This window comes from Orbicella faveolata, unplaced genomic scaffold, assembly GCF_042242905.1.
Source record: "Orbicella faveolata isolate gen_17 unplaced genomic scaffold, um_ofav_v1 contig_13, whole genome shotgun sequence".
Taxonomy (NCBI): domain Eukaryota; kingdom Metazoa; phylum Cnidaria; class Anthozoa; order Scleractinia; family Merulinidae; genus Orbicella; species Orbicella faveolata.
In genome coordinates, this window is record NW_028301540.1 from 32,705,273 (window position 1) to 32,730,000 (window position 24,728).

Consider the following 24,728-nt stretch of genomic DNA (forward strand, 5'->3'; position numbering starts at 1 on the left):
CTCTGTCTCCTCTGTCTCAGGCTGAAGCATGAGATGTTTTTCAAGTGGTATTCTGCATTTTGTTAATTTTTCTTGCTATCAATATTCAATGAGTTATGGAAAGTTGCCAAGCGCTGTGCATTGCAAGACATCTGTCAATCAGTCGAGTTTGATTGACATCGGCAATCTGTTCATCGCGTCTGTTTGTCATAACAACACCTGTAAAAGTCATGTGACCAGCATTCACTTTCGCGAAAAAGATGGCGTCGGAGGAAAGTTTGCTTTTTTGCGTTCCAGAATTCTCTTCACAGGTTTTCTCAGGACTTCACTGTCTGCGAAAAGAGGGAAAGCTCTGTGACATACAGCTTCGTGTTGGTGATTTTAATCTGAGATCTCATCGAGTCGTTCTTGCGGCAGCCAGTAGCTACTTCAATGCAATGTTCACCGGGGACATGAAGGAAAGTCGGCAAGACGAAGTCGTGCTGTTTGGCGTTGAATTTTCAGCTTTGGAGGATCTCGTGAATTTCTGCTACACTGGACGGATTGAGATCAATGTAGATAACGTGCAAAATCTACTCTGTGCGTCGAGTTTGCTTCAACTCGCCAGCGTCAAACAAGCTTGTGTCGAGTTCCTGCATCGTGTTCTTCACCCAACAAACTGCCTGGGCATTCGTTCCTTTGCCGACACTTACTCCTGCGTAGATCTTGTAGAGGCAGCCGATGTTTTCGCCGTGAAGAACTTCTCCGAAGTTGCGAGAAGCGAAGAATTCTTGACTCTTTCCCCCGAGGAGGTTGTGGAAATGATATCGCGGGAAGAGTTAAATGTTCGTACAGAGGAAGAGGTTTTCGAAGCGATTTCAGCTTGGGTGAGGAGAGAGTTAGATGAGCGAAAAGATTTCCTACCAGAATTGCTGAAGAACGTCAGACTGCCGCTGATTAGCCCGCAGTATCTGTGCGACACAGTGTCTAGCGACGAACTTATTAGGAGCAACTTGGCTTGTCGTGATTTGGTAGACGAAGCTAAAGACTACCTTCTCATGCCTGAAAGGAGATGCAAGTTGCAGTCAGTACGCACAAAACCAAGAAGATGCAGCGAGGCAGCAGGGTTGATTTACGCCATCGGAGGTCTGACGTCCTCTGGGGAAGCCCTTAGTACAGTAGAGACATACGACACTTTGATAGGACAGTGGTTGCCCGGTCTCCCTATGAGCACCTTGCGTACTCGTGTTGGTGTGGCTGTCCTAGACAACAAGCTGTATGCCCTTGGAGGATTTGATGGACACAAGCGACTTAGCACTGTGGAATGTTATGATCCGCAATTCCAGCTGTGGAAGGCAGTCACCCCAATGAATACACGTCGAAGTGCTCTTGGTGCAGTGGTCGTCAATGGGAGGATTTACGTTGTGGGAGGCTATGATGGACACATCTCCTTGAGCACAGTGGAATGCTATTCACCAGCAACCAACAGTTGGAATTTTGTGTCCCCAATGGGGACACTCCGCAGTGCTGCAGGTGTCACCGAGCTAAATGGCAAGATTTATGCTATTGGTGGTCACAATGGGTTATCCATATTTAGCACGGTGGAAACATATGACCCACAGACTGACACATGGGCACAGAGTCCTCCAATGGGTGTTCGCAGATGCCGAGTTGGCGTTGCCACCTTAAATGGGCGCATATACGTGTGCGGAGGTTATGATGGGAGTGCCTTTCTCAACACTGTAGAGTGTTATGATCCCGAGACTAAACAGTGGACCTTCACAGCCCCAATGAATACTCGAAGAAGCAGGGTTGCCGTGGTGACACTAGGTGGAAGATTGTACGCTATTGGTGGATATGATGGCTTGTCAAATCTCAATACTGTGGAATGTTTTGATGTGCTGAGTAATCGATGGACTCCTGTAGCTTCAATGGGAATGCATCAAGGAGGTGTAGGGGTTGGAGTACTTCCAAGAGGACCACATGCTTAACATAACATTTTGTTAAATATAATTTTTGTTTAGCAAGAATCATTATTTGCATAGAAAAGAATAGCATTGTATTACATTAGATTATTAGGCCAAGCTTCCAAAATTATTTATAAGTTTCTTGTTTTGCAAACAAGAGCAGCAGATGTAGATTAATATTTAAACGTTATCATTTTGCATGCAGAGAGTAGAGAATGCTGGACTAGTGAAGAATTTGTTTGACAAACTTGATCATATTCTGTTCAGAGTGGTGATATTTTTACCATCAAAAGACAAAAGCAACTTGCATTTAGCCAAGTTTTGGTTAAAACCATTTATAAATAACAATTTGCAAGGTACTTATTTGGTGTTCAAGTAGGCAATCTGATTAAATATTAATTGTATACATTTTTCTTTGGTCAGAAGTAACAGCAAGCAGCAAGTGTAAATTAAATTTCCACCTCTTTCTCTTTTTTGAGAAGTAGGAAGACATATCTGATCATGTTGGACGTACATTAAATAAATTTATTTCAGCCCCAAGGTAAAAGGAGCTCTTTTACAATATAATTGCATTTGTCAAAATTATCTTAGTTACACCAGTTGCAACACAGTCCCCTAAAGCTATCATGCACGCTGAAACTTTCTTTGAAATTTTTTCAACAACAAACCTTTGCCTAGAGCACTACATTTATAGCAATTATTATAATCATTTTGGTATTAAAGATTTCAGAAAAGAAATTGTTAGTGAAAGAGAAGCACTAGGTAGGTAGTTTATAATATTTACAACAAATTAGAAGTAAAATTGAAAACTGAAAATAATTTTGCCAGAAAATTTGTTCAGTGAAATGAAGTCATTTAATACTCAATAGAACAAGTATATTCATAATTTGTTACAGTAGTTAAACAAACATTTGAATAAATTACCAATCTAGTTACAATATTATATATTAAAGAAAGCTTGTCAAGTAACTCTTTTGGGAAAACCTCAGGTCATATCAAGATCACTTTCATGTCTTTGACAAGACAGAGAGAATCATTTTCAGAAACTGAAAAAAAAAATGGATTTAAGAATTTTTGAATCATTGGCTATTTAATTTTGGACTACAACATGGCAACCATTAGTGACTACAAGTCTTACTGTAGGCTTCTGCACATTATACCGTTACTTACCCACTAAAATGCTTCAACTTATGCTCTATTTTCTAACCAAAATGCTGTGTCTACTCCTCAAAGAGCCACTAATGCTTGCAGTGCACATGCTTATTGCAGTCTTAATTTTATGAATTCAACATGGTATGATTCTTACATATAACTATCAGTCATCTTGGCATAGATGACTGTTTAAAACTAATTTAACAGGCTAGTTGTAAGTCACTCATTTTTATCCAGTGTCAGTTGTCATTTTCTCTTTAAGATATTTTCAGTCAGGCCAATGTTATACTTTCAGTAAGTTCTACACTCATGTAAATCTTTGAAAAAGATTATGGTATGTCAAAAATACCAAAATTACCACTGGTTGCTAGACACTTTCTGTTTAATCCCACAATTCTGAACTAACAGAAGTACTTGAAAATTATGTAAATGAAAGAAATATATCAGAATAGTTTATCTTGCACAATTCTAATAGTATTAAGATGTTGTGTAACTGTACTTTTACTTTGATTAAATCAGAAGGGAATCTTCATTGAGTTTGACTTTGTTGTGTATTGGTTGGGGGGGTCACGCTGGCTGAGGTTGAAGATAGACTGCAACTAATAGAAGCCCCATTTTCTTCAGCTTTTCTATGTCACGAAAATTAAGAAAGCAGAATGTGAGAAAGAGGGTATACCAATTCATTGTAGTCAGTACAGGCTAACATGCAAGTAAATGTAAAACCATAGTTGGTAGAGAGGACCTGACAAACTTCAAACTTATGGTAAAACAGGCTCTTCATTGTCATTAAGCTATAGTTATTATTATTATAATTTCATCGTCATCATTATTACTATTATTATTATCATTATCACCATTATCATCATCACCATTATCATTATTACTAGCAGTAATCAAAGATTGTGAGTGTGTTCTATGCCTTAACTTCAATACCTTGAATTATTTCATTACTAGCTGACTTTTAACTCCTGTTTATTGCTATTAAAAATCAACATTTTTATATCAACTTAAATTTTACTCAGAAAATGCTAAGATCATGAGAATAACAGGGAGAACGAGTAGATCTGATAGTTTTGAATAAAGCTTTTTTAATTGAATTATCCATGAATGGAATAGACTGCCAATTTCAGCTAGAGATGCTGATGCTGGGGGATCTGGGGGAGTTTGGGGGATTCGGTCGAACCCTTTAAACTAAAGAAGAGTTAGACATTATAACATGCCAACTTACCCTCAGAAAGCAGGGAGGATGCCCCCCCCCCCCATCCCCCTACAGAAGACTACCTAATATGGTCCGTATCGCAAACCTCCTCTAAAATCTTGTATCCGCCTCTGTGATTAAATATCTATTTTTTGAAAAACAGTAAGAGTAATTTGAGGGTTTTTTTGGTTTTTGTTGTTGTTTTGGTTAATCTAGATTTTTTTTTTTTAAACATTGTACGTATGTATATAGATATAGTCTAACATTTTATTCATGGGGGTGTCCCTAGACATGTTTTAGATATGTTTTAAATGCAGTAAGAAATTGTTTAGTTTGAGAGAACATTTTTCTGTCCACATAACCAAATATAATATTTAGCATTTAAGCAGCAGAAGCTAATTTGAAGTTTATGTCTAGAGCTTTGTGACCTTAGACCCAGAGCTTTATCAGGGTCTAAGGGCGTCTCTTTTACAATGACTTGGTAAGACTGTAGGCTTGACTTTCAAACTGGTCCAAAATATTTAAATAAAAATAAATAGAATAATTAAATGTGCCAACATTTTCTCTGTTTCTCTTTCACATGCAGAAAGTGCATTTTTCGCTATCGGGAAGTCCAAGTTTTTGGGAAAGAAAGAGCGAGGGAAGCGAGCGCAAAGCACGCAGGGGTGGGGGTGGGCAGGCGAGCGAAGCGAGCCAAACGAAGAATATTTTTCTCGGTCCCCCATCCCCTACCCTGTCAAGTCTCCCGTTTTGCGCTGGCATCCGGTTCTCTCGCGATTCTATCCACGTGTTCAACGACAGAGTAAAAATACGAGAAACTAGAGGGCTGTGAACAGTCTGTCTAGCCTGTATGCAGGCTCACTTTTTAATTTTGAGTCACACTCGCAAGCGGCAAGGAGCGAGTCGGCCAGGAAGGGAGTCACTTCCTCAGATGCCGTGCTTGCACCTAAGCCGCTCGCATTTAGCTCTCCAAACGTGAGCCTGCTCACAGGCTATGTTTGATCGATCGGCCGTTGTTTTTTTTTGCTGAGTAAGGCATGCGCGTATCCAACTCTGTTTCCCTGGAGGATTCGTTCCTGATGATTTAGTTCCTTTTAGTTGTCTATGCCTTTCATCCACTCCTTGGTTTTTTCTATGGATTGAGCGTTGTTTGTTTTTATCGAGAAGGCACTCTTGTGTTTGTAAGGAGTCACGTCCTGATCCGTGTACTAATTGTTCATGATGTTTATTTATGACCTGTCCATATGAAGTTATTTATCCGCGTCAGCGATGGTCACTCATGTGACCATTGCTTCCGGTCGGATTGGAAGAGAGATTATTAGCAAGGTTTCATGGCGGCTTATACAACATCTGGGTTTCAATCCTCTGTCAGTTAAGACTGCAAAAATTTCTACTTGCCATATTTTCTCGATAAAGTGCCTTTTAGAATTGGTTGAACCCTGTTTTAACATGGCAAAGAGGACAGAATAGAAGTTTACTATCCGGAAAGCGTTCGAAAAGGACAAGGATGATATTTATAGGGTTCATACTAAAGCTATTCAGAAGATCTGTCGATGGTGCTATTTGCATGACGTTCAATAACTGCCAAAAGTATAAATTTGGAAATATTTTTTAACAATGAACCTCAGCACTCCAGAAGTGAAGTGTAACAAGCTATTTGTTTACTTTATCATCAAGCCCATGAAGTAATTCTTGTAAGCTGAGAAGAAGTTCCCAAACAGCTGGAAGTCGCTACTTTCAGCATGCTCCATTGAGACAGTACAACCACATTTCGAGTCCTTTCCAGGTGAACTGTTGACAGTCAGCTGAAAAATAAGAAGCGGAGAGGCAACCATGGGGACATTTGCAAACTTTTCAGGTTGCTGACAGGATGATGAAATCTGATGTGTGGGCTCCCCAAATTTCCCTGGATACATTTGCTCTGATTTGTCTTCCAGCAATGAATCTTCTCCAGCAGTTTCCCCCTTGTCATTTCTTTGCAGTCTCTGAGGTTGTAATGATTTGCGTCTTTCTCTGCGACAATGCGTCCATGTATTCTCAAAAGCAGTGCAAATGGCTGATAAATTATCCTCAATTTGATCATTTTCTTCTGATTTTCTAGCTTGATCTCTCTCTTCAAAGGCATTACAGTTCTTTCCATTGTTTGTACAACGTCCTGCAGGGGCAGCTTCAAGAGAGTGGAATGCCTGTGACACTTTGACTGGTTGGGAGGCCTGTGCTGAGTCTGAATCCTTTTGACTGTTGCATGATTTCTTTTCACATTTGAATCCAAATTCTCTTTCTAAAGAATCTGTAATAAAAACAAAAATTTCCCTGGGTGTAGTTAACTTGACATTGCATGACCCAGCAAATGCTTGCAGACTGATGTCTTGATACTCAACAAAGAAAGAGTGGCAGTGAGAACTCTTTCTTTTCTTGGAAGATCGACAAACTGTCAACAAATCAAGCAGTTTGCTTGTATTGCTACATGGAATATCACCACCGCCATCAAGATTGGTGCAAATCCTATGGGCGGTTTTCATCAATTCAATAATATGTTTCAGTGCTGAAACAGTTATGTTCTGCGTCAAGTTGTGTACAAGTTCAAATGGATCCTGAACACACATAGGAGAGATCTTAAACTCTGTTCGCTTGCTGCTCCCTGAACCACTTTGAGAACTTGCAATACTAGAACTTGGTGGAACTTTCTGTTGTTCAGTAATTTTTTCTGTTGATAAAATAATCTCATTTGTTGATTGTTTTTCACAGGTTGGATCATCCTTGATTGTGACAGAGCTTCTGCCCTCAGCTGTTTTCAAATAATCTGCACCCTTTAACTCCTCTAATACTGACGTAATGCTTGTGCTATGACCATGTCTTATACTGACCACACAATTAGCAAAGTTAAAGTCAGTTGAAAAGAAGTAAAAGAACTCCTCCAGTAGCTGACCTGTTGAAGAGACAATAATTACTAACAGCAGGGTAATAACAACTCTCACACAACTTACCACTGAATGGAGGATATGACTGTATAAAATGCAATCAGAGATTCAACAAGGATCATAGTGACTCAATGACTCAGCTACTTGGTAGAATTTGATTACATTCCAGTACATATTTAACATGACATTACAAGGTGGGTGGCCTAATGGATAACTGGGCTAGCCTCCAGATCAAGCAGTCCAGCTTTGACTAATAGGTGCCTAGGTGTGCATTAAATCAATAAGGCATGCCTGTAATAATAACAATTATTGTTATATTATTAAAATTATTACCATAATTAATTATCAAATAGGTTCCAGAGAATTCATAGTAGGAGAGCTGTGTGATGGACTAGTAGAAAAGGGGTAGAAAGATAGTTCTAATCACATGATACATGCTACATGCTGATGGGCCGCAGGGCTGGAGTGCAGACTTAACCATACCTACATATACATGTAAATGTGATCAGTTTCTTTACTCTCTTGACCTGTTAACAATGATTGCTCTGTTCATTTAATTAAAAACTTCCATTTAAACTGGGCCAAACATATATCAATATTTATTACTTACTCAGACTTTTGTTATTACTTGATGAAGAAAGTCTGGCAACATCTGCGAAGAATGAACAGTTCCAGTTGTCAATCATCTTGGACTCAAGCTCTTGAACAAGCGACTCATGGTGGCCATGACTTTCATTGTTACATGAATTTGATTGTTCTTTTATCCATGAGTCAAATCCCTGCTGCAAGGAGGGAATAACAGCTGGGTTCTGTGTCTGCAGGAAGTACAACACCATGAGGGTCAGTGCATAGTTTGTCAAATGTCTTCCGGCAGTGAGAGCCTTGGCTTTTGCCCAGGCTCTCACAATAAACACCAGCTGAGGGACCCTGGGATTAAGGGACATGTAGCAGTGAAGAAGATCAGAGTTTGCAACACCAAGCCTGAAAAGAAATGAAAAGTGGTGAAGTGCTCAAAATGATATCTTATATGCTCCAATGGCCTGAGGGTACACGATTTCTTTCTTGAGAGGCCAGGAAATGACTATTGCCTGGGTTCATTATACACCCGGGTAGAGAGAGGTACTGTGAGAGTTACCGGTGACTGTCTAGCCAAAAACTTGCTCCACATATAAACCCTGACTACTCAATCTGAAGCCCTAAATACTAGCCATGAGCCACCACACCTTGTGAATGAGAACTGGCAAGGACAACTTGAAAAACTACAAGAAAGTAATATGCAAGGAAAACATCCCATCCAGGGGCAGCAGTTTAGTATGTAATTACCTGATGCAGCAGCATGGATAAGCCACATATCCAGTCTTATCCACCTCTGGTCTTATTAAATGGAATGGACTTAACATCTGCCACTGTAATGACTAGTCTACATCAGAGATACTTCAGTTGACTTCCTTCAGTTAGAATGTGCTCACAATTTAAGTAAAAATACTTAACCCATACAAACCTCCCATTTGATTTTAGTAAGTGTTAGTCAGAACATCACAAATACCTGTTATTCACAGACAGATCACATGACAGGCCAGATGGCTGGTGTGTGAACTTGACAAGAGGACATTTAGCAGTCAAGACTGGTATAATGTTTGTACAGCCTGGAGCAAAGCTACGCAACATGTCAATAACTAAAGAGTAATCAACACCAGTCTCTTCACACTGAGATGGTGCAACACTTGTCAGTAAGCAGACATCCAAGTCACTTCCTTTCCAGCCAACCCCACTAACAGTAGAACCAAAAGGTACCACTGATGCACCAGGATACACTTCAGCAAACACTTCTTGTAACAGTTGACAAACCAGCCTTCTTAACTTGATGTCCTCATCAGTTAAACACAAGTGCTGCATCAACAAATTTAATTGTTCCTCAACCTGTAAACAAATAGTATTAAAATCCAAATGTTGTTAAATAAAGAGGGTGAGTGCATGTATGCATAATTTACAAACCAAGAGATTCACCTTTAGTTACTAGATTTTGATCTTCACTGCTATTGTTATACATTTCCTGAAGAAATACAACAGAACCTCGCTATCTTGAAATCAGTTATCTCAGACTCCTTCATATCTCAAACTCAAATCATTTTCCCTAGAATATACTATTTCAGTCATTTAATATCTTCTACTTCAAGCCACCCGCCCCCTTCATACACACACACACACACACCCCGACATCCCTGACTATTTCTCATTGAGTTCAAGATAGCAGGTTTCAACTGTACGACACTGAGATCTCAAAATTCAACATAACTTTAGGTACTAAGTTTATGCAAGCAGGCTTGTTATTATCTTTGCCCTTACTGTTTCTTCAAATGCCATTCAGCACCAGCTCCAACTGAGAAAATTACAAGCAACAGCCTTGCTTGGTATGAAAAACAGTACTACCTAACCTTATCTTAAACTAAGCTACGACAAAAGAAAATCAATGCTTTCATAATCATCCAGGTGATGATATATGTACAAGGATGCAACTTCCACCTACTGTAGGAGATGACTTGAGTTTGGTCATGAGATCCTCAGACAAAAATGAAGCCATCTCTTTGTTATCATGCTGGCCTTCTGGGTCTTGTTGTGAGTCATGGCGTTTACGCTTCCTTGATTTTTGCACCTTAACCTGAAGGGCTGCTTTATTTACAGTTCTTTCTTTCACTGTTAGCCGTTTGCCATTAAAGAGAGGTAGGGATTCCAGAGTCAGTACGGCGGTTACGCTTTCTTCATCAGCAAACTCCACGATAGCAAATACTCCCTTCAAAAGGAAGAAACAAAAATCGAACCTTTCACTCCCAAAATTGACAAAAAAAGAATCTAAGGGTGCCAAGGATTCAATGTTAAACTGAACATCATTCAGTTCATGTAGTGCATGAAGCTAGAAGTACGCTAGTAATGTAGTTCCTAATTTAAGACACCACTTCCTTGCCGATACATTTCTTTAGCTGCTGTCCACTTGGCAAATTACTAACAGTAAACATTATTCACATTTTTTTTTTCATATATGTTGCCAATGAACATTCCAAATACAAACCTTACAAATGGAATGAGGAAAGACAACATCATTTTATTTTCCATGCTTTATAAACAGCAGCATAATACTTCATACTTCTGCTCTGTGAGCATGGTGCAGACTGAAATAATAAATATTACTGACAGGCCAAGTAATAATTAATTATAATTTAGGCCACTTTGACTAAATTAGATATTTTACGATTTTCCAAAAAGAAGTACTTGAGTTAATTTAAGATGGTGAATTTTCTAAAAGAAGTACTTGTTGTCAAAGCTATGCGCATCAGTAACCATCACAAAAAAAGAAAAACAAATGACAATACTAGGGGTTTCATTAAGGCGGGGCACCAGGCAAATTGACAACACCATGCCATATTTAGGTTTTAAAATGCCACAAAATGGCAAAGTGATGATCTTCGTGTTTGAAATATTTACCTTATCTTTGTCCAAGAATATGTTTGAGACCTTTCCATAAGCATTAAAGTATTTAGCCAAGTCTTCTTCAATGGATCCAGAGTTCTGAAAACCCCGAACGTAAATACTCTTTCTAGATGAGCTCTCTCTCTCCTGTTTCAAGTTCAACAACCTTTGGTGTTTTTTCCCTTTATTGTGGGTCGGCAACAATGAGGCTGCAAAACAATTTAAGAAAACGTATGTATGAGCTAGAATTAATATATTCTTCCTCTGATTTTTAGGTGAATTTTTTGACAGTACTTGGTATATTTGTACTGTGGAACCCTGTGTAATAAAAACTCGACTGTATTACATGGAGCTCCTTGACTAGGTGGTGCCACCGGCAGTGGCTTAGTGCACTTGACTATATATGCTTCAAGCAGCCTGGGTTCAAGCCCTGGGCAGGGACATGGTGTTGCGTTCTTAGGCAAGACACTATACTGTACTCTCATAGTACCACTCTCCACCCAGGTGTATAAATGGCTACTGGTGAATTTAATGTTGGGGGTAACCCAGGGGGGAGTAGAAATACACAGTAGTAGCTTCATACTCCTGAAACCGGAGAAACGCCTGATGGGACAGTTGGCTCGTATGCAGACTTAACCTTACCTACCATGCTCCTTGACTAGGAACTACAGATATTGAATGGACATAGGAGGAAAAGCTCTGCTAAACGTACGTGGACAAAACCGAGGTCAGATTTCAGGTCAGATTCAAGTTTCATGGGACTTTCTTTCCTTCTACCCAGATTGTCCAAAACATATTGTGACAACCCCATGTCAGTAAAAGCTTAAGCCTGTCACGGCCTTCACGCATTATATTCACAGCCGTACTTATTACCTGAAGGCAAAGTGACTTCACACACATCGCAAAAGACTTGCTTTCCACGAACAGTACCATGAGCAGCCATGCTCTCTCTTTGAATGAAGTGGGCTCTGGGAACGAGAAAACTAAATTCATCCCCAGTCTCTACTCTTCATCTGCGCCTGGTTGAATCAGTCAGTAAAAGTGGCGGATGAATTCACCAACGAAAAATAATTCAAAACAACACAACAGTGGATTACCGAACAAATCCCAAAAGAAAAGGAGGTATTGGAAAGAAATGTTTTACAGAAAGAAACTAGGGAAGCGTAAACAACAGCCCTTTGGTGTGAAAAATGTACATAAAATTCAAGGTTTCAGAAGACAGCAAGCAAGGCTGACTGAACTCCACAAAAAGAGGAACAGGAGACAAAAGGAACGTGAAATTCAACGAAGAGCACGCACTGTGGAAGAACAGATTCACTTGTCGACGTGTCAGGCTTTAAATCGGTTCCAGAATCAATGTAAATCGAAGGTGTTGGAGAACAGTAACTTCTGCAAAATTCATCAATTCAATGACAGCACATCTGAGCTCGTGCAATGCTTGGGAACGAATAAACGATTCAAACGATGTATTAAAAGTGTTCCAAAGGATGAACATTACTGTTATTATCACAAGAATAAGGAAAAATAATGAAATAAAGATCATTCAGTACTGAAAAGTCTGCAGATTAATTTCATTTTCAGTAATTTACCTTTACTAATGGAAGAGTTAAAATTTTAAAATACAGCTTAGCATCCTCCTAGCATCGACTCGGGGGGTACCCAGTAGGCTCTGCCTCGAGATCCAACCCCTTACCCTTTTGTATAACATTTTGACAGAAAACCTCTTTCGTATACCTTTTATTGAAAACAAGTTACCCCTTTCACATAATCTCTAAAGAACACTGACTGCATCCCTTTTCTAAACCCTTAGAATGAAGCTGATGAACAATATTGCAGAAGAACATCGAGAATTACCAGATACAGCTAAAAGGTGCATCTGTTCGAAAGGCCCTTTTAAATACCTAAACAACATATTTCCTTACCGTACTGAAAAAGTACGCCTTTCGAGCGGAGTCTCCCCTTACAGGCCATTATAGGGAATACCCCACGGGGCACTAGTTATTCCTCATGAAATTCGCTATTAGCATTAGCAGTATCCAACTGAAATGTTCAAATGTTGTTGTTTATAGTGGTCAATGCGCTTAGCTACACCTAGCTAATTTACAGGCATGCCACTTTAAATGAAGGAAGCAAATATATCAACTAAACGTAATAGGCTGAAAAATCCCAACCGGCGGGAGGCAGACCAGTTGGCTATTTACAAGCATGACCGAGGAGTTGAACTAGGGTCTACCGAAAAACAACTCCAGCTAAGTGGTCAGAGCGGGACTTGAACCCGCGACCTCTGGATTTCAAGTCTGGCGCCCTAACCACTCGACCACGCTGCCTCCACTCAACTCTTATTATCCAACTGCAGCGAATACCGTCCAAATAACAGTACAAATATAAAGCGATATTGTACAGTTATTTGTACAGTGGAAAACTTGTTTGCCGTACAGGTCGGCGCGCGCACGCAAAACTGTCACACTCTCCCTCTTTCATTGATGAGTTTATTGACTACAGCAGTTGGATAATAAATCTCTTATTAGATGTTTTGCCCGGGTGGAGGGGGGGTACTCCCTTATATGGGCTGTATAGGTATGTCGGGCCCCAAAAAGTAGGGTTTTTCAATCGTTTTGATGATAAATAGGGTATCGATTTTGGCCATTTTGGTCTTAAATAGGGTATGGTTTTAGCACTCTAGTCTTGAATTGGGTATGTTCCTTAGACGAAGCTACTTTTTCGTCATTATTAATAAGACCGTCAACAAAAGCCCTTCATAACTTATGTTTAGGGTAACTGTGCCAGCCGCAACGGTCATAAATAGGGTATCAAATTTTTGGCCAGGTCATAAATAGGGTAGCAAAAATCGCAGATTTTGGTCATAAATAGGGTAAGTGTTTTGGGAAGTGGGCCGCACACCCCTACCCAACTTTTCTGGGAGTACCCCCCGGAATGTTTTGGTGTGAAGGATCGCTTTATATTTTTACTCGTTGTTTGTATTTTGACTCGCCCTACGGACTCGTCAAAATACGGCAAAACTCGTAAAAATATACAGCGATACTACACACCAAAACATCTAATAAGATATATTTATTTTCCTGTTCTTGTTCTTCCGGCCTTCACTGGAGTGGGTAGTCGGTCAATACTGCTACGAGAGGATTAAACATTTTTCAGTCGTTCTATATTTCACCATTTTGAGAGTTTGAACGGCTTACAATAGTATTTTACCTCACAACGTAGTCATAGTTTCTTGCTCCCACTTAGATACAAAAGGAGAAAATAAATACTCTACATGCATGCGCACACATTAATTATGTAACCTCCGGTCACTTCTCAAAACAGAAATGACAATGACGTAAACTGATAAACCGTGGAAAATTTCCTTTCAGTTCTGCATGCAGTGTTTTAAATCCTCTTGGTACATTGAGCTACCCATCCTCTGCAAAACAGCAAAGTAAACTTATCAAATATAAGCTTAAATACCATCTTAAACGAAAGTTTTACGACAACTTAAAAGTACGGCATCTTATTCAATTTTCACTTATCAAAAATTTCACCTCATATTTAACGGGCACTTATTAAATTTTCTCGATCGTGGCGTGTATATTTTAAAATCCTTTGAAACTTTCAAGATTCATATCAAACAGTTCAAAGTTGAAAGGAAACAAATGTTGGGCGAATATTGTTCGTCATGAATGACGTGAATGTAATGAGCCACGTGACTTACGTCACGACCTGAAAAGAGCTCCAGCCTTGCAGCTGGCGCCCATTGCATTATTTGGCGAGACGGTCATAGTCTTCTGGGGTGCCAAATTTCCTCACAGCCAGCTTCGTATTCCTCGAAGTTAATTTATCTCCTCTTTGATAGTGTGGGAACGTTGTTGATCTGACAAGCGGTTATGTCGACAAATCCTCCGCATCCACCAGGTAACAACCAACCACCTTACCCATCACAGCAGCCTATGAGTCAATATCCTCCGCCAGCAATGATGAACTATGGTTCTGGTTACCCTCCGCCTTCCATCCAAGCTGCCTATCCGCCGGACGTTGAAACGGTAGCTTCCAACCCAGCTTTCCCTCCTCCGCCGACATACGAATCGGCTGTGGGGACGGGAGGCAAGCCAGCAGCCCCCAATGCATATGGAAATTACCCGTACCAAACACAACCTATTCCTTCGGCTCAACCGCCTCCACCGACCTACTCCTCGCCTGATGTGGAATATGGCTCATCGGAATTCTCTCCCATCGTCAGTTTTAACGACAAATCCATCAGGCTTGGTATGGTTGTCTTATTTTGTTCTGTTAAGACTGTGCAAGTTGTACTAAACGTGCTTGACCATCAGGGTTCCTCTTTCTAACGTCTTACGTCATGCAAGCTTTTGTTGTCTGACTGAGACACGAAATGTCGTCTTTCTGTTGTTTCATTAATCAGAAGTTTAATACGGTACACTTACAGTCTATATGTTTTAACCTTTAATTTTTATTTGATTTGATAAATGTGAAAGTGTCTTGTACTACAATTCATTTGATTTGCACAAATGAGGTTAATATTTAATTTATTTCCCATATGATCATGCAAGTAACAGATGTCCTTTCTAAGGGTCTTTTTACAAGAAGGAGGGTTACCCTAGCAAGCGGGTTATCCTAGCACTCTGACATTTCCTCTTTTTTTCTTAGTCGTGTCTAGGAGGCAGCTAGGGTTACCCGGGTAGGTGGGTTACCCTATCTGCATGCTGGGGTTAAAAATATATATATGTGTGTGTACATTTTGCATTTATAACAAGTTGACACAAATTTTAAGAACATGAAAAAAGTGCACAGAAAAGACCAAGGTGCAACAGACTGTTCAGCGCAGTGCCTCAAGCACTTTTTGAGTGTCAAGACATTGTGCATGCTCAAACTAGTGGTGTAGCTCACCTGTATTATAACTTGACAAAGTATGCACGGGAGAAAGGTGTGTGCTCTAAAGGAGTATATTAGATTCCAGCCAACCAATTTTATTGATAATCATTGCCCTCTCTTCGCTGGCTTTTGCTTGGTCGAGAAATAATGTATGCAAAAATATATTATCTAGCAGCTTTCTTTGCAGTTCTTTTCTTGAAGCCAAAACAAAAGATACATGTTGTTTCTCAAAACAATGAATGAAACGGGAGGGGAACCTGACTTGTAAGGGTGGTTCCTTCCTTCCAGCGTCAACCACCCAGATGATACCTATTTGTTCCAATACAGTGATTCACTAATTAGATCAGTGTTTTCCTTATGTTTTTCAAGTGTGATTACTTCATTCCCTTGTTGTAATACATTGCTTATTATTCTTAGATTATTTTTTAGAACATTTTCAATTCGATATTCAATTTTTATGAGAACGCTATTACCTTTTTAAGCTTTTTAATTTTTTAAACATTTTAGCGTATCTTTTAATGTAGTTAGTTTTTTATAGATATATATTATTTATACATGCTCTTTTTATTTTACATTATACAGGGCCCCCGTTGATACCAGTCCTGCGACTGAAGGGGTCACCCTGTTTAAATATCGATTATTATTATTATTATTATTATTATTATTATTATTATTATTATTATTATTATTATTATTATTATCGTCCTCACGTAATGTTTGCTTAGAGTCCTTAGGGCCGAGACCAAACCATGGTCCTGGGGCACTAGGGGATAGCCAGTTTTTAGCTTGATAGCACCCTCCTCAAAATGTGTGCTGTACCTAGCAAGGTTATCTTTTGTAGTTCACTGATGCTTAATTGGCCGGGAATTCTTCCAAGATAAGTTTCTAGTCCCTTTTTGATAGCTCCAAGTGCTCCAATGATAACTGGTATCGTTTCCGTTCTCATGCCCCACATTTGGCTTGTTTCGATTTCCAAGTCCTTATATTTGGATAGTTTTTCACTGACTTTCACGGATGTGTTTCTGTCTGATGGTACTGCCATGTCAATAAATTTACAGGTTTTCGTTTTGTGGTCTTTAATCACTATATCGGGTCTGTTGGCTGTTATTTTCCTGTCTGTGTGTATTGGCATGTCCCATAATATCGTGACATCCTCGTTTTCTGTAACTGTTTGCGGCTCGTGGTCATACCAGTTTTCTGATGTCTTTATATTATAGTTGTGACAGAGTTTCCAATGTATATACGCGGCTGCTTTATCGTGTCTGTGGGTATATTCTGTTTTCGCAAGTTCAGGACACCCAGACACGATATGGTCAATTGTTTCGTCGTATTTGTTACACATCCTGCATAGGGGGCTAGTACCGTCTTCGATAATGCTGGCGTGGTATGATCTGGTAGCTAGGCTTTGGTCTTGGGCTGCAATTATGAATCCTTCCGTTTCTGCCTTCAGTCCACTGCTTTTGAGCCACTGGTTGTTTTTGTGGTGGTCAACATCTGCCTCCTTTATTCTCTTTGGGTATCTTCCATGTAGGGCTTTGTTCTCCCACTGCTTTGTTAATTTTTCTTGGGTCTTATTTCGTGCCATTTGTTTGGTTCTCTTTGCATATTTGGTGGTTGTTTCTTCTGCTTGTTTATCTGGTATTGTTAGGTCTAGTTCTTGTTTGAATTGTTCTGCTTGCCTTTGTATAGAGTACAATTTCTTTCTGCCATCATGTTCTTGCACTAGTTCGATTAGGGCATCATCAGTGTTCTTTAGGTATGTATCGAGCCCTATCGTGGTTGTTTTGTAGGAGGCTTCTAATTGGATAAGACCCCTACCACCAGCATTTCTTGGGAGGTAGAGTCTGTCTACATCTGCTTTTGTGTGATGCATTTTTGATAGGGTGAGTAGTTTTCTTGTTTTTGTGTCTAACCTCTTGATTTCACTCATCTTCCAGTCGATTATGTTAAAACTGTAGGTCACCACTGGGATAGCTAAGGTGTTGATTGCCTCAAATCTATTGGCAGCATTGAGCTCCGTTTTTAGGACCATCCTTACTCTGCGGTAGTATTCCTTCCTCACTCTTTCTTTCATCTTGGCATGCTGTATACCATCACCTTCATCCACGCCAAGGTATTTATATGTGTTCTCTTGGTCTAGTTCCTTGATACAGGTGTCAATGTCAAGTTGTAAATCGGAAGTTTCTGTCAGCTTTCCTCTTTTGAATGTGGCTTTAGCGCATTTGTCCAGCCCGAATTCCATCTTGATATCATTGCTGAATGTCTTTACAATATTGAGTAGGCCGGTTTGCTGGCTGTCACTTTTTGCACATGTTTTTAGGTCGTCTATACAAAAGAGGTGGCTGATTGTTCTACCCTGGGCTTCATACCCATAAGTGGTTGCCTTTAGTGATGAGCTCAGTGGAGCAAGGGCAAGACAAAACAGGAGTGGAGAGAGAGAGTCTCCTTGAAAGATTCCACTTTTGATTTATTATTATTATTATTATTATTATTATTATCGTCCTCACGTAATGTTTGCTTAGAGTCCTTAGGGCCGAGACCAAACCATGGTCCTGGGGCACTAGGGGATAGCCAGTTTTTAGCTTGATAGCACCCTCCTCAAAATGTGTGCTGTACCTAGCAAGGTTATCTTATTATTATTACTATTATTATTATTATTATTATTATTATCATTATTATTATTATTATTAAAAACAGTAGCTGTTTATGGCATTGTTATTGTAATATACTTGGTACTAAAAATTTAAATCTCTTTTGTTTCTCTGTTTGCTGTATATAATTTGATCACAGGATTCATTCGGCGGGTGAGTATGTCATGAATATGATTATCCTTGTTAATATAATGTTAATTTCTAACATTACTAATGTGCAAGGTTCAAGTTAATATGGGTTGAAAAGTTGGGTAGAACAGCTGTGTAGATTGATTAATTAGCTCAGTGTCAATCTCAGTCACCCTTCTTTAGGACCCTGTTCAGGTAGGTACCAAACTTTTTATCACCTAATACCCTGAATTAATAATGGAAAAAGTTTGATTGAAAATGGCTATTTCAATTGAAGTGCTCAGCTGATTTATTAAACTTGATAGAGAAATTTTCAGAACTTTCCCTGTTTCATCATTTTGATCTGGCTTCTCAAAATATCTATATTTAAATACATTTTATAGAATTTGTTACCATGTCCACAAAATGTGATAAAAATGATCCCAGCTTGCAATAGCAATCACAAAAGATGTGTTTTGTTTTATTTTGGAGTTTTCAGTAGCGTCTGTTTTTGTTTTTGTTTTTTTAATACAGTTATCTGTCTTTACTCAGTTTCTTAAGCGAGGATTATTGTTAGGCTTTGAAATATTGAACAAAGGATGGATTACCATGCCTTTTTGAGTGAAAAATTTCGCTGTTTTGAAAGCCACCTGCAAATGAATAGCCATAGTAGATTTAGACTCCAAGTAACAGTTCCCAAAAGGTTATTTAAAGTAAAGATAGTTAATGATGGTTTTCAAATTATGTAGTACACCTTTTTTGCAGGTGTTTGCTGTCCTAATGCTACAACTGTTAACAACTGTGGCAGCTATTTGCTTGTTCCTATTCAGGTAAGAATGGAATGGTTATGGTTTGGTTATTATACACCACAGGCACTGCAGCTCAACCACTCAATCAGATGCAGAGTTCCATTGTCTCTCAAGACAGACAGACAGACAGACAGACAGAGACAGACAGAAAGACAGACAGGCACCACCAACAACAACAACACAAATTAAAGACCAGTTATAACCATATCTTTAATAACATTGATCATGTTCTATGTAACAATTATTCCCCAAGTGCACATTGGATATGAGATGGTAGATAACCAACAAGGCACGTAGCGTCGAGTTGGCTATAATCATCTCGTATCCAACAAGTGCGAGTGGAATATTATTAAAAACTCCCCCAAAATATAGAAAACTAGACTTAACGAATAATCAAAACATTCCCAAAAAATTATGCATTCAACCCTCCAAGTTAACTTTCTTCCTTAGTGGCCATTTGGCCACTGACTGTTCAGGTTTGGTCGCCAGTGAAAAATTTTAGTCGCCAAAATATATGCATAAATTAATAATTAATTAATAATAAATAATAATCTTATTATTATCTAACTGTATTATTAATAACATTTTCCTTGAACCACCAAGTAAATTGAAGTCCCGTTCAGTGAAAGAACTAGTGGGAGGCACGGTGGCCTCATGGTTAGTGCGCTCGTCTCTGGATCGAGCGGTCTGGGTTTAAGCCCTGGCTGGGGACATTGTGTTGTGTTCTTGGGCAAGACACTTTACTCTCACAGTGCCTCTCTCCACCCAGGTGTATAAATGGGTACCGGCGAACTTAATACTGGGGGTAACCCTGCGATGGACTAGCATCCCATCCAGGGGGGAGTAGAAATTAAATACTCCTGGTCGCTTCATGCTACAGAAACCGGGATAAGCTTCGGCCTGATGGGCCACTTGGCTCGCATGCAGACTTTACCTTCACCTCAGTGAAAGAACTACCTAATGTTGATTCAAATATGTTTTTATTGGAATGATTGATGATAAAATGAAATAGTTTCTGATCACAATGAAAAAGTACTATATTATTGCAACAGTGTTGTGAGTTGATCACAGTTCTCATTCAGTCATTTTAAATTGATTGGCTTTCACTTTCAATAAATCTTTTACAATGGTTATAATAATGCAAATGTACCTGCCTTCAAATAGCTCCATCGATTTACAAGTGACACCACAAATATCAAAAACCAAAGGTTCAGACTATCTTCATTATAAACTCTTGCTTGAATTTTTAATATTTTATAATCACACTTAAATGGTAACTTAGGAATGACTTGAGCACTCCAAACAATTCAAACTTTCATGCTATGAAATAAAGTTTTTTTTGTTTTTAATCTATACTAGTAATACATATTTACAAGTCTACAGCCAGCACACAGAAATCCATATTTCTGCATTAAAACTTAGAAACCACATGTGGTATGGACTTCAGATTGAAGAAATGGTCTTCTTGATCTTTTTGAGGATTTGAACCATTCCTTCACTGCTGGCGCTGGTTGTGAAATCAACCATCAAAAAGCGTGAGCATGTATGAATGAAACGTATGTTTACCGCCATTTTTCCCACGGAAATATTTGATGAAAATTGAGAAAAAAAGTCGCTTCACAAAACACAGAAATATTTGTGTATATCATTTATAATTCACACAACAGGAGCAGTGCAAACGACACAGATTATACCAAGTTAAAATAAGATACCTCATTCGCAGCTGAATGGCGGAAAGTTTTCCAATGTTTATCAAGGCGGCATCAAATTCTTGCTGAGACCATAAAGTGAACACTATTTTTGCCTTATCGCTTATGATCTTTTTTAAATGTTCAACCTTGTTTTCTGCTTGAATAAGCAAACGATATAAAACTTCATCAGAAAATGAAAGACTGTATTGAAATGGACAGAATTTAATATGTGAACCGTTTCACAAGTTTTAGGGCAATCACTAAGACGGATATTTTTTATCGATGAAATCTTTGACAATTTAAAAATAAACCCAGGTTCGTTCACACAAGTGAAATTTATTTACAACTGCGAGCTGCTTTTCATCACAGTTTTTTTTATTTATAGAATCCCCCGTGCTTGTGTTAACAAGTTTGCTGTAAAGTATTTTCGTGTCCACTGAAATAAAATACGTTTCTCAAATACATCTGGATGTTTCTCAAATATATTGTGGATCCTGTCACCGTCAAGCTTTCCAAGCTTTTGCAATTCCTCCTCTTTTCGATGGCAAATGACCGGATTGTGTGCGTTGTCTCACGCCTCCAGGTAAAATTGTCACCTGCCAAAGTTCAGTCGAGTGGAACGAATCTCGTCATGTCCCAAGCTCAACTGAATGCAATTCCTTGATCTTTGTTTACCGTGTAACATTTCATTTTATTCAGTCTTCATTTCTGTTGGTTAAAATCCCACAACAACTAGCTTTGTAAAGTGAATTCTTAATGCTCAGAACGTTTTTCTTTTCACTCCGGATGATAGTCCGCTCGAGCTCCTGACGTATAGCTCACGTTAATTTTAGTCGCCGAGCTGGCGACTTGCATTCTAATTTAGTCGCCAGCTCCAAAATTCTAGTCGCCATGGCGACTAAAATGGTTGCAACTTGGAGGGTTGGCATTACGCATTTGTAGAGCTTGGTATAACGGCTCATATACCATGATGGCTAAGCCAATGAAAACTCTTGAATTTCAGTTATCCAATGATCTAGTTTTCAATAATTTAAATTATTGTGAACTTGAAGTTGATGTTACTGTGATAAATCACTGACCATGACAAATCAGTATAAAAGCTGGTATTTTAAATGCTTGTAAGTGCTTCCTTGAAATGCTCTTTTTGATTGTGTTAAGTATTTACATTTATAGGTGTTTCCAAATGTGAAAAGTTTATAATATTTTTCATTTGTAGTGATAGAGTGAAAGGTTTTGCACAGAACAACTTGGGCTTGTACATTTCAGCATAGTAAGTACAGTCTAGTGACTAACTAAAGGTAGAATAACTTTAATTATTTATCATATGGCTAACTCTGCAAGCAGGCAAGTCCTGTGCTGTGATTGGCTACCTGAGCGGGCAATATGGGGCTGTCTTACCTATTCAGGATTACCCCCTGTTTTCGGCAAGAAAATAGTGTTCATTATGTCATGTAATAAATCCTTTATTGACCAAGCTTGTCTATTGGGTTCCTCTTTCTAAAATTATTATGTCACGACATGTATTACCGTACCCAGAGTGGTAACTATGGGTACCTGCCATGCTGAGTTAACAATGGAAAGAGAGACCAGGGATGAAAGAAACTAAAAAGACATCATTGAAAGAAAGAAGCTCCAGTTTTGCGATATACAAGCATCATTCTCTCATTTTATTGTTGTTTTCAGTGTGGTCTTCATTGTACTGTATTTTGTTCTGGTGTGCTGTGAAGGAGTGAGGTTAGTTTCAATCAGTTTTGTCACCTTCAGAATACAAAAAAAAAAAATACTCGGTTGGAATTTTCTGCAAATGCTGTTACATAGATAGGAACATAGTCTCAAATGAAATTGTGCTTCTCCATTAACCAGTCAAGAATAGTGTACTCTTGAGTTGTTTAGACTGTTTGTCTTTAGGCCCTTAGATGTAAAAATATAGAGTGTACATGATTGTATGTTAATTAATGCTTATTATAATTTTTTTTTTAGGAGAAGCTACCCATCCAATGTCATTTTGTTGGCACTATTTGTAAGTACAAGTTAAGTAATGAAAAAAATATTAAATGAAGCCCATATTTATGTTTAGAGAACTTATTTTATACTAACATAAATGATATCATTCTTTAGTATGTAAACAAAGCATTGTTGCCAAATGGCTTTGTTGTTCTTGACAGTGAACAGTGATTTACTTTTCATTTCTTTTAGACTTTGTCTTTGTCTTATCTTGTTGGAGTAATTTCCAGGTATGGCAAATTTTAGAATGAAATTATTAGCGTCATGTTATAGGTATTCAATTTGTGGTAGTAACATTTTTCGTGGTTCAAAAATATCTGAGTTGTGAAAGGGTTTGAGTCTGCATGCGAGCCAAGTGGCCCATCAGGCTGAAGCTTATCCCAGTTTCTGTAACATGAAGCAATTAGGAGTATTTCTACTCCCGCCTGGATGGGATGCAAGTCCATTGCAGGGTCACCCTCCGGTATTTAATTTGTTGGTACCCATTTATACACCAGGGTGGAGAGAGGCACTGTGATAGTTAAGTGTCTTGCCCAAGAACACAACACTATGTTCCCGGCCGGGGCTTGAACCTGAACTGCTTGATCGGGAGACAAGTGCACTAACCATGAGGCCACAGCGCCTCCCAGAAAGGGTTTGAGTGGTATTAATTAGATATAATCTAGGAAATTATGTTGTGTTGTCTAAGACAAGTGCTGGAAAGGATAGTGTAACCTCAATGGTAGTAATTATGTTTAACTCCGTACTTGACAACTGTGCTCTACATCACTTGTATAAATCTGTTACAGACATCTGGATGTTTTCATGGTGAAGCTGTTTTCTGTGGCTGCTCTCACTTGGTGTTTGCTTTTATTTTATAAGGTTCTGCCCAACTCTCAAATTTCTTTTTGGGACTTTAGTTCTGTTATAAACGTTAATTCTCAAAGCTTAGTCAAATGACCATACTGAGCTGAAGCATTGTTATTAGCAAAATACAGTGTATGTTACTAGCAAAATAAAAAAATTGAATATTTGAATTTAATGGGTTTGAAAATGTTAAATTCAAATATTCTATTTTTTATTTTGCTAGTAACATATTTTGCTAATAACAATGCTTCAGCTCAGTATGGTCATTTGAGTAAGCTTTGAGAATTAATGTTTATAGAAGAACTAAAATCCCAAAAAGAAATATGAAAGTTGGGCAGAACCTTTAAATTAATTATAGATGGCATGGAAAGAAGGAGAATCCAAGCCTCCTTTATTGGAGTGCCCTACATTGAACATTTGATTTCTGTACCTTCAGCTTCCATGAGACAAACATTGTGCTGATCATGATGGGTGTCACAACTGTAAGTAACTATAATTAATTAATTTGTCCATTTGATGCCGTCCTATTTAAAAAGGTTAAGCTAAGATGTGCTAACTTCACAGTGCTATCAGGGTGCTCAGAAGTTTTTCAAGGCTTGGTGATTCTGCTGTTGGGCACGTGGATTCCCTCCTTTGCTTGCCTGATGGGCAAGTAAAAATCTTTGGGACAAGTTTGTAAAGAAATTCAAATTAAAGATGTATTGTAAGAGATATAATTATTGTATTAAATTATTCATTCAATTTTGTATTGATTTTAAAATCATGCTAGTAAGGAATTTTTTGGCAACTAGTGTAAATGACTTTTGGGGTAGGACATTGTTGATAGTTATAGGGCTGCAAGGGCAAGCTTGTAAATTTGGTTTTCTTTGCACCCGGGCGGCAGTTAGAGGTAAAGTGAAATGGCTTCAAGTTGATGATGTTTTATTGTATTTCTTTCAGCTTGTGTGTGCTTCTGTCATGATCTTTGCCTGTCAGACCAAGGTGAGACTTTATGCAAGTCAAATTATATTTCTCTCTAGATTTTACAATGTAGGTCTAGACATGAAACCATGATGGTCTGTGTGACCATTCAAA

The 24,728-nt window shown here is 38.6% G+C and overlaps 4 protein-coding genes across 4 annotated transcripts in view; 2 read left to right on the plus strand and 2 right to left on the minus strand.

Moving 5' to 3' along the window:
- Positions 1-58: 58 nt before the first annotated feature.
- LOC110049975 (kelch-like protein 18) lies at positions 59-3,609 on the plus strand. Its single transcript, XM_020755832.2, has one exon. It carries the CDS (start codon positions 240-242, stop codon positions 1,947-1,949), a length of 1,710 nt encoding a protein of 569 aa, XP_020611491.2. The 5' UTR covers positions 59-239; the 3' UTR covers positions 1,950-3,609.
- A 1,875-nt stretch (positions 3,610-5,484) lies between these two features.
- LOC110050023 (speckle targeted PIP5K1A-regulated poly(A) polymerase-like) lies at positions 5,485-11,618 on the minus strand. The gene is made up of 6 exons (XM_020755888.2): positions 11,535-11,618; positions 10,677-10,870; positions 9,724-9,987; positions 8,743-9,116; positions 7,807-8,177; positions 5,485-7,204 (listed from the first exon to the last, which is right to left on the minus strand). The coding sequence occupies exons 1-6, from the start codon at positions 11,602-11,604 to the stop codon at positions 5,937-5,939; spliced, it is 2,541 nt and encodes an 846-aa protein (XP_020611547.2). The 5' UTR covers positions 11,605-11,618; the 3' UTR covers positions 5,485-5,936.
- A 2,769-nt stretch (positions 11,619-14,387) lies between these two features.
- The window catches only part of LOC110049940 (protein lifeguard 2-like), a 16,245-nt gene continuing 5,904 nt past the window's right edge, over positions 14,388-24,728 (plus strand). Inside the window, exons 1-9 of the mRNA XM_089285576.1 lie at positions 14,388-14,921; positions 18,336-18,349; positions 19,070-19,134; positions 22,021-22,074; positions 22,488-22,538; positions 22,785-22,824; positions 23,001-23,038; positions 24,091-24,136; positions 24,594-24,635. Coding sequence (XP_089141702.1) covers positions 14,543-14,921; positions 18,336-18,349; positions 19,070-19,134; positions 22,021-22,074; positions 22,488-22,538; positions 22,785-22,824; positions 23,001-23,038; positions 24,091-24,136; positions 24,594-24,635 — 729 coding nt within the window. The 5' untranslated portion in view covers positions 14,388-14,542. The remainder of the gene's footprint in view (positions 14,922-18,335; positions 18,350-19,069; positions 19,135-22,020; positions 22,075-22,487; positions 22,539-22,784; positions 22,825-23,000; positions 23,039-24,090; positions 24,137-24,593; positions 24,636-24,728) is intronic.
- LOC149115999 (uncharacterized) lies at positions 14,998-17,847 on the minus strand. The gene is made up of 2 exons (XM_089283917.1): positions 16,908-17,847; positions 14,998-15,056 (listed from the first exon to the last, which is right to left on the minus strand). The coding sequence occupies exons 1-2, from the start codon at positions 17,785-17,787 to the stop codon at positions 14,998-15,000; spliced, it is 939 nt and encodes a 312-aa protein (XP_089140043.1). The 5' UTR covers positions 17,788-17,847.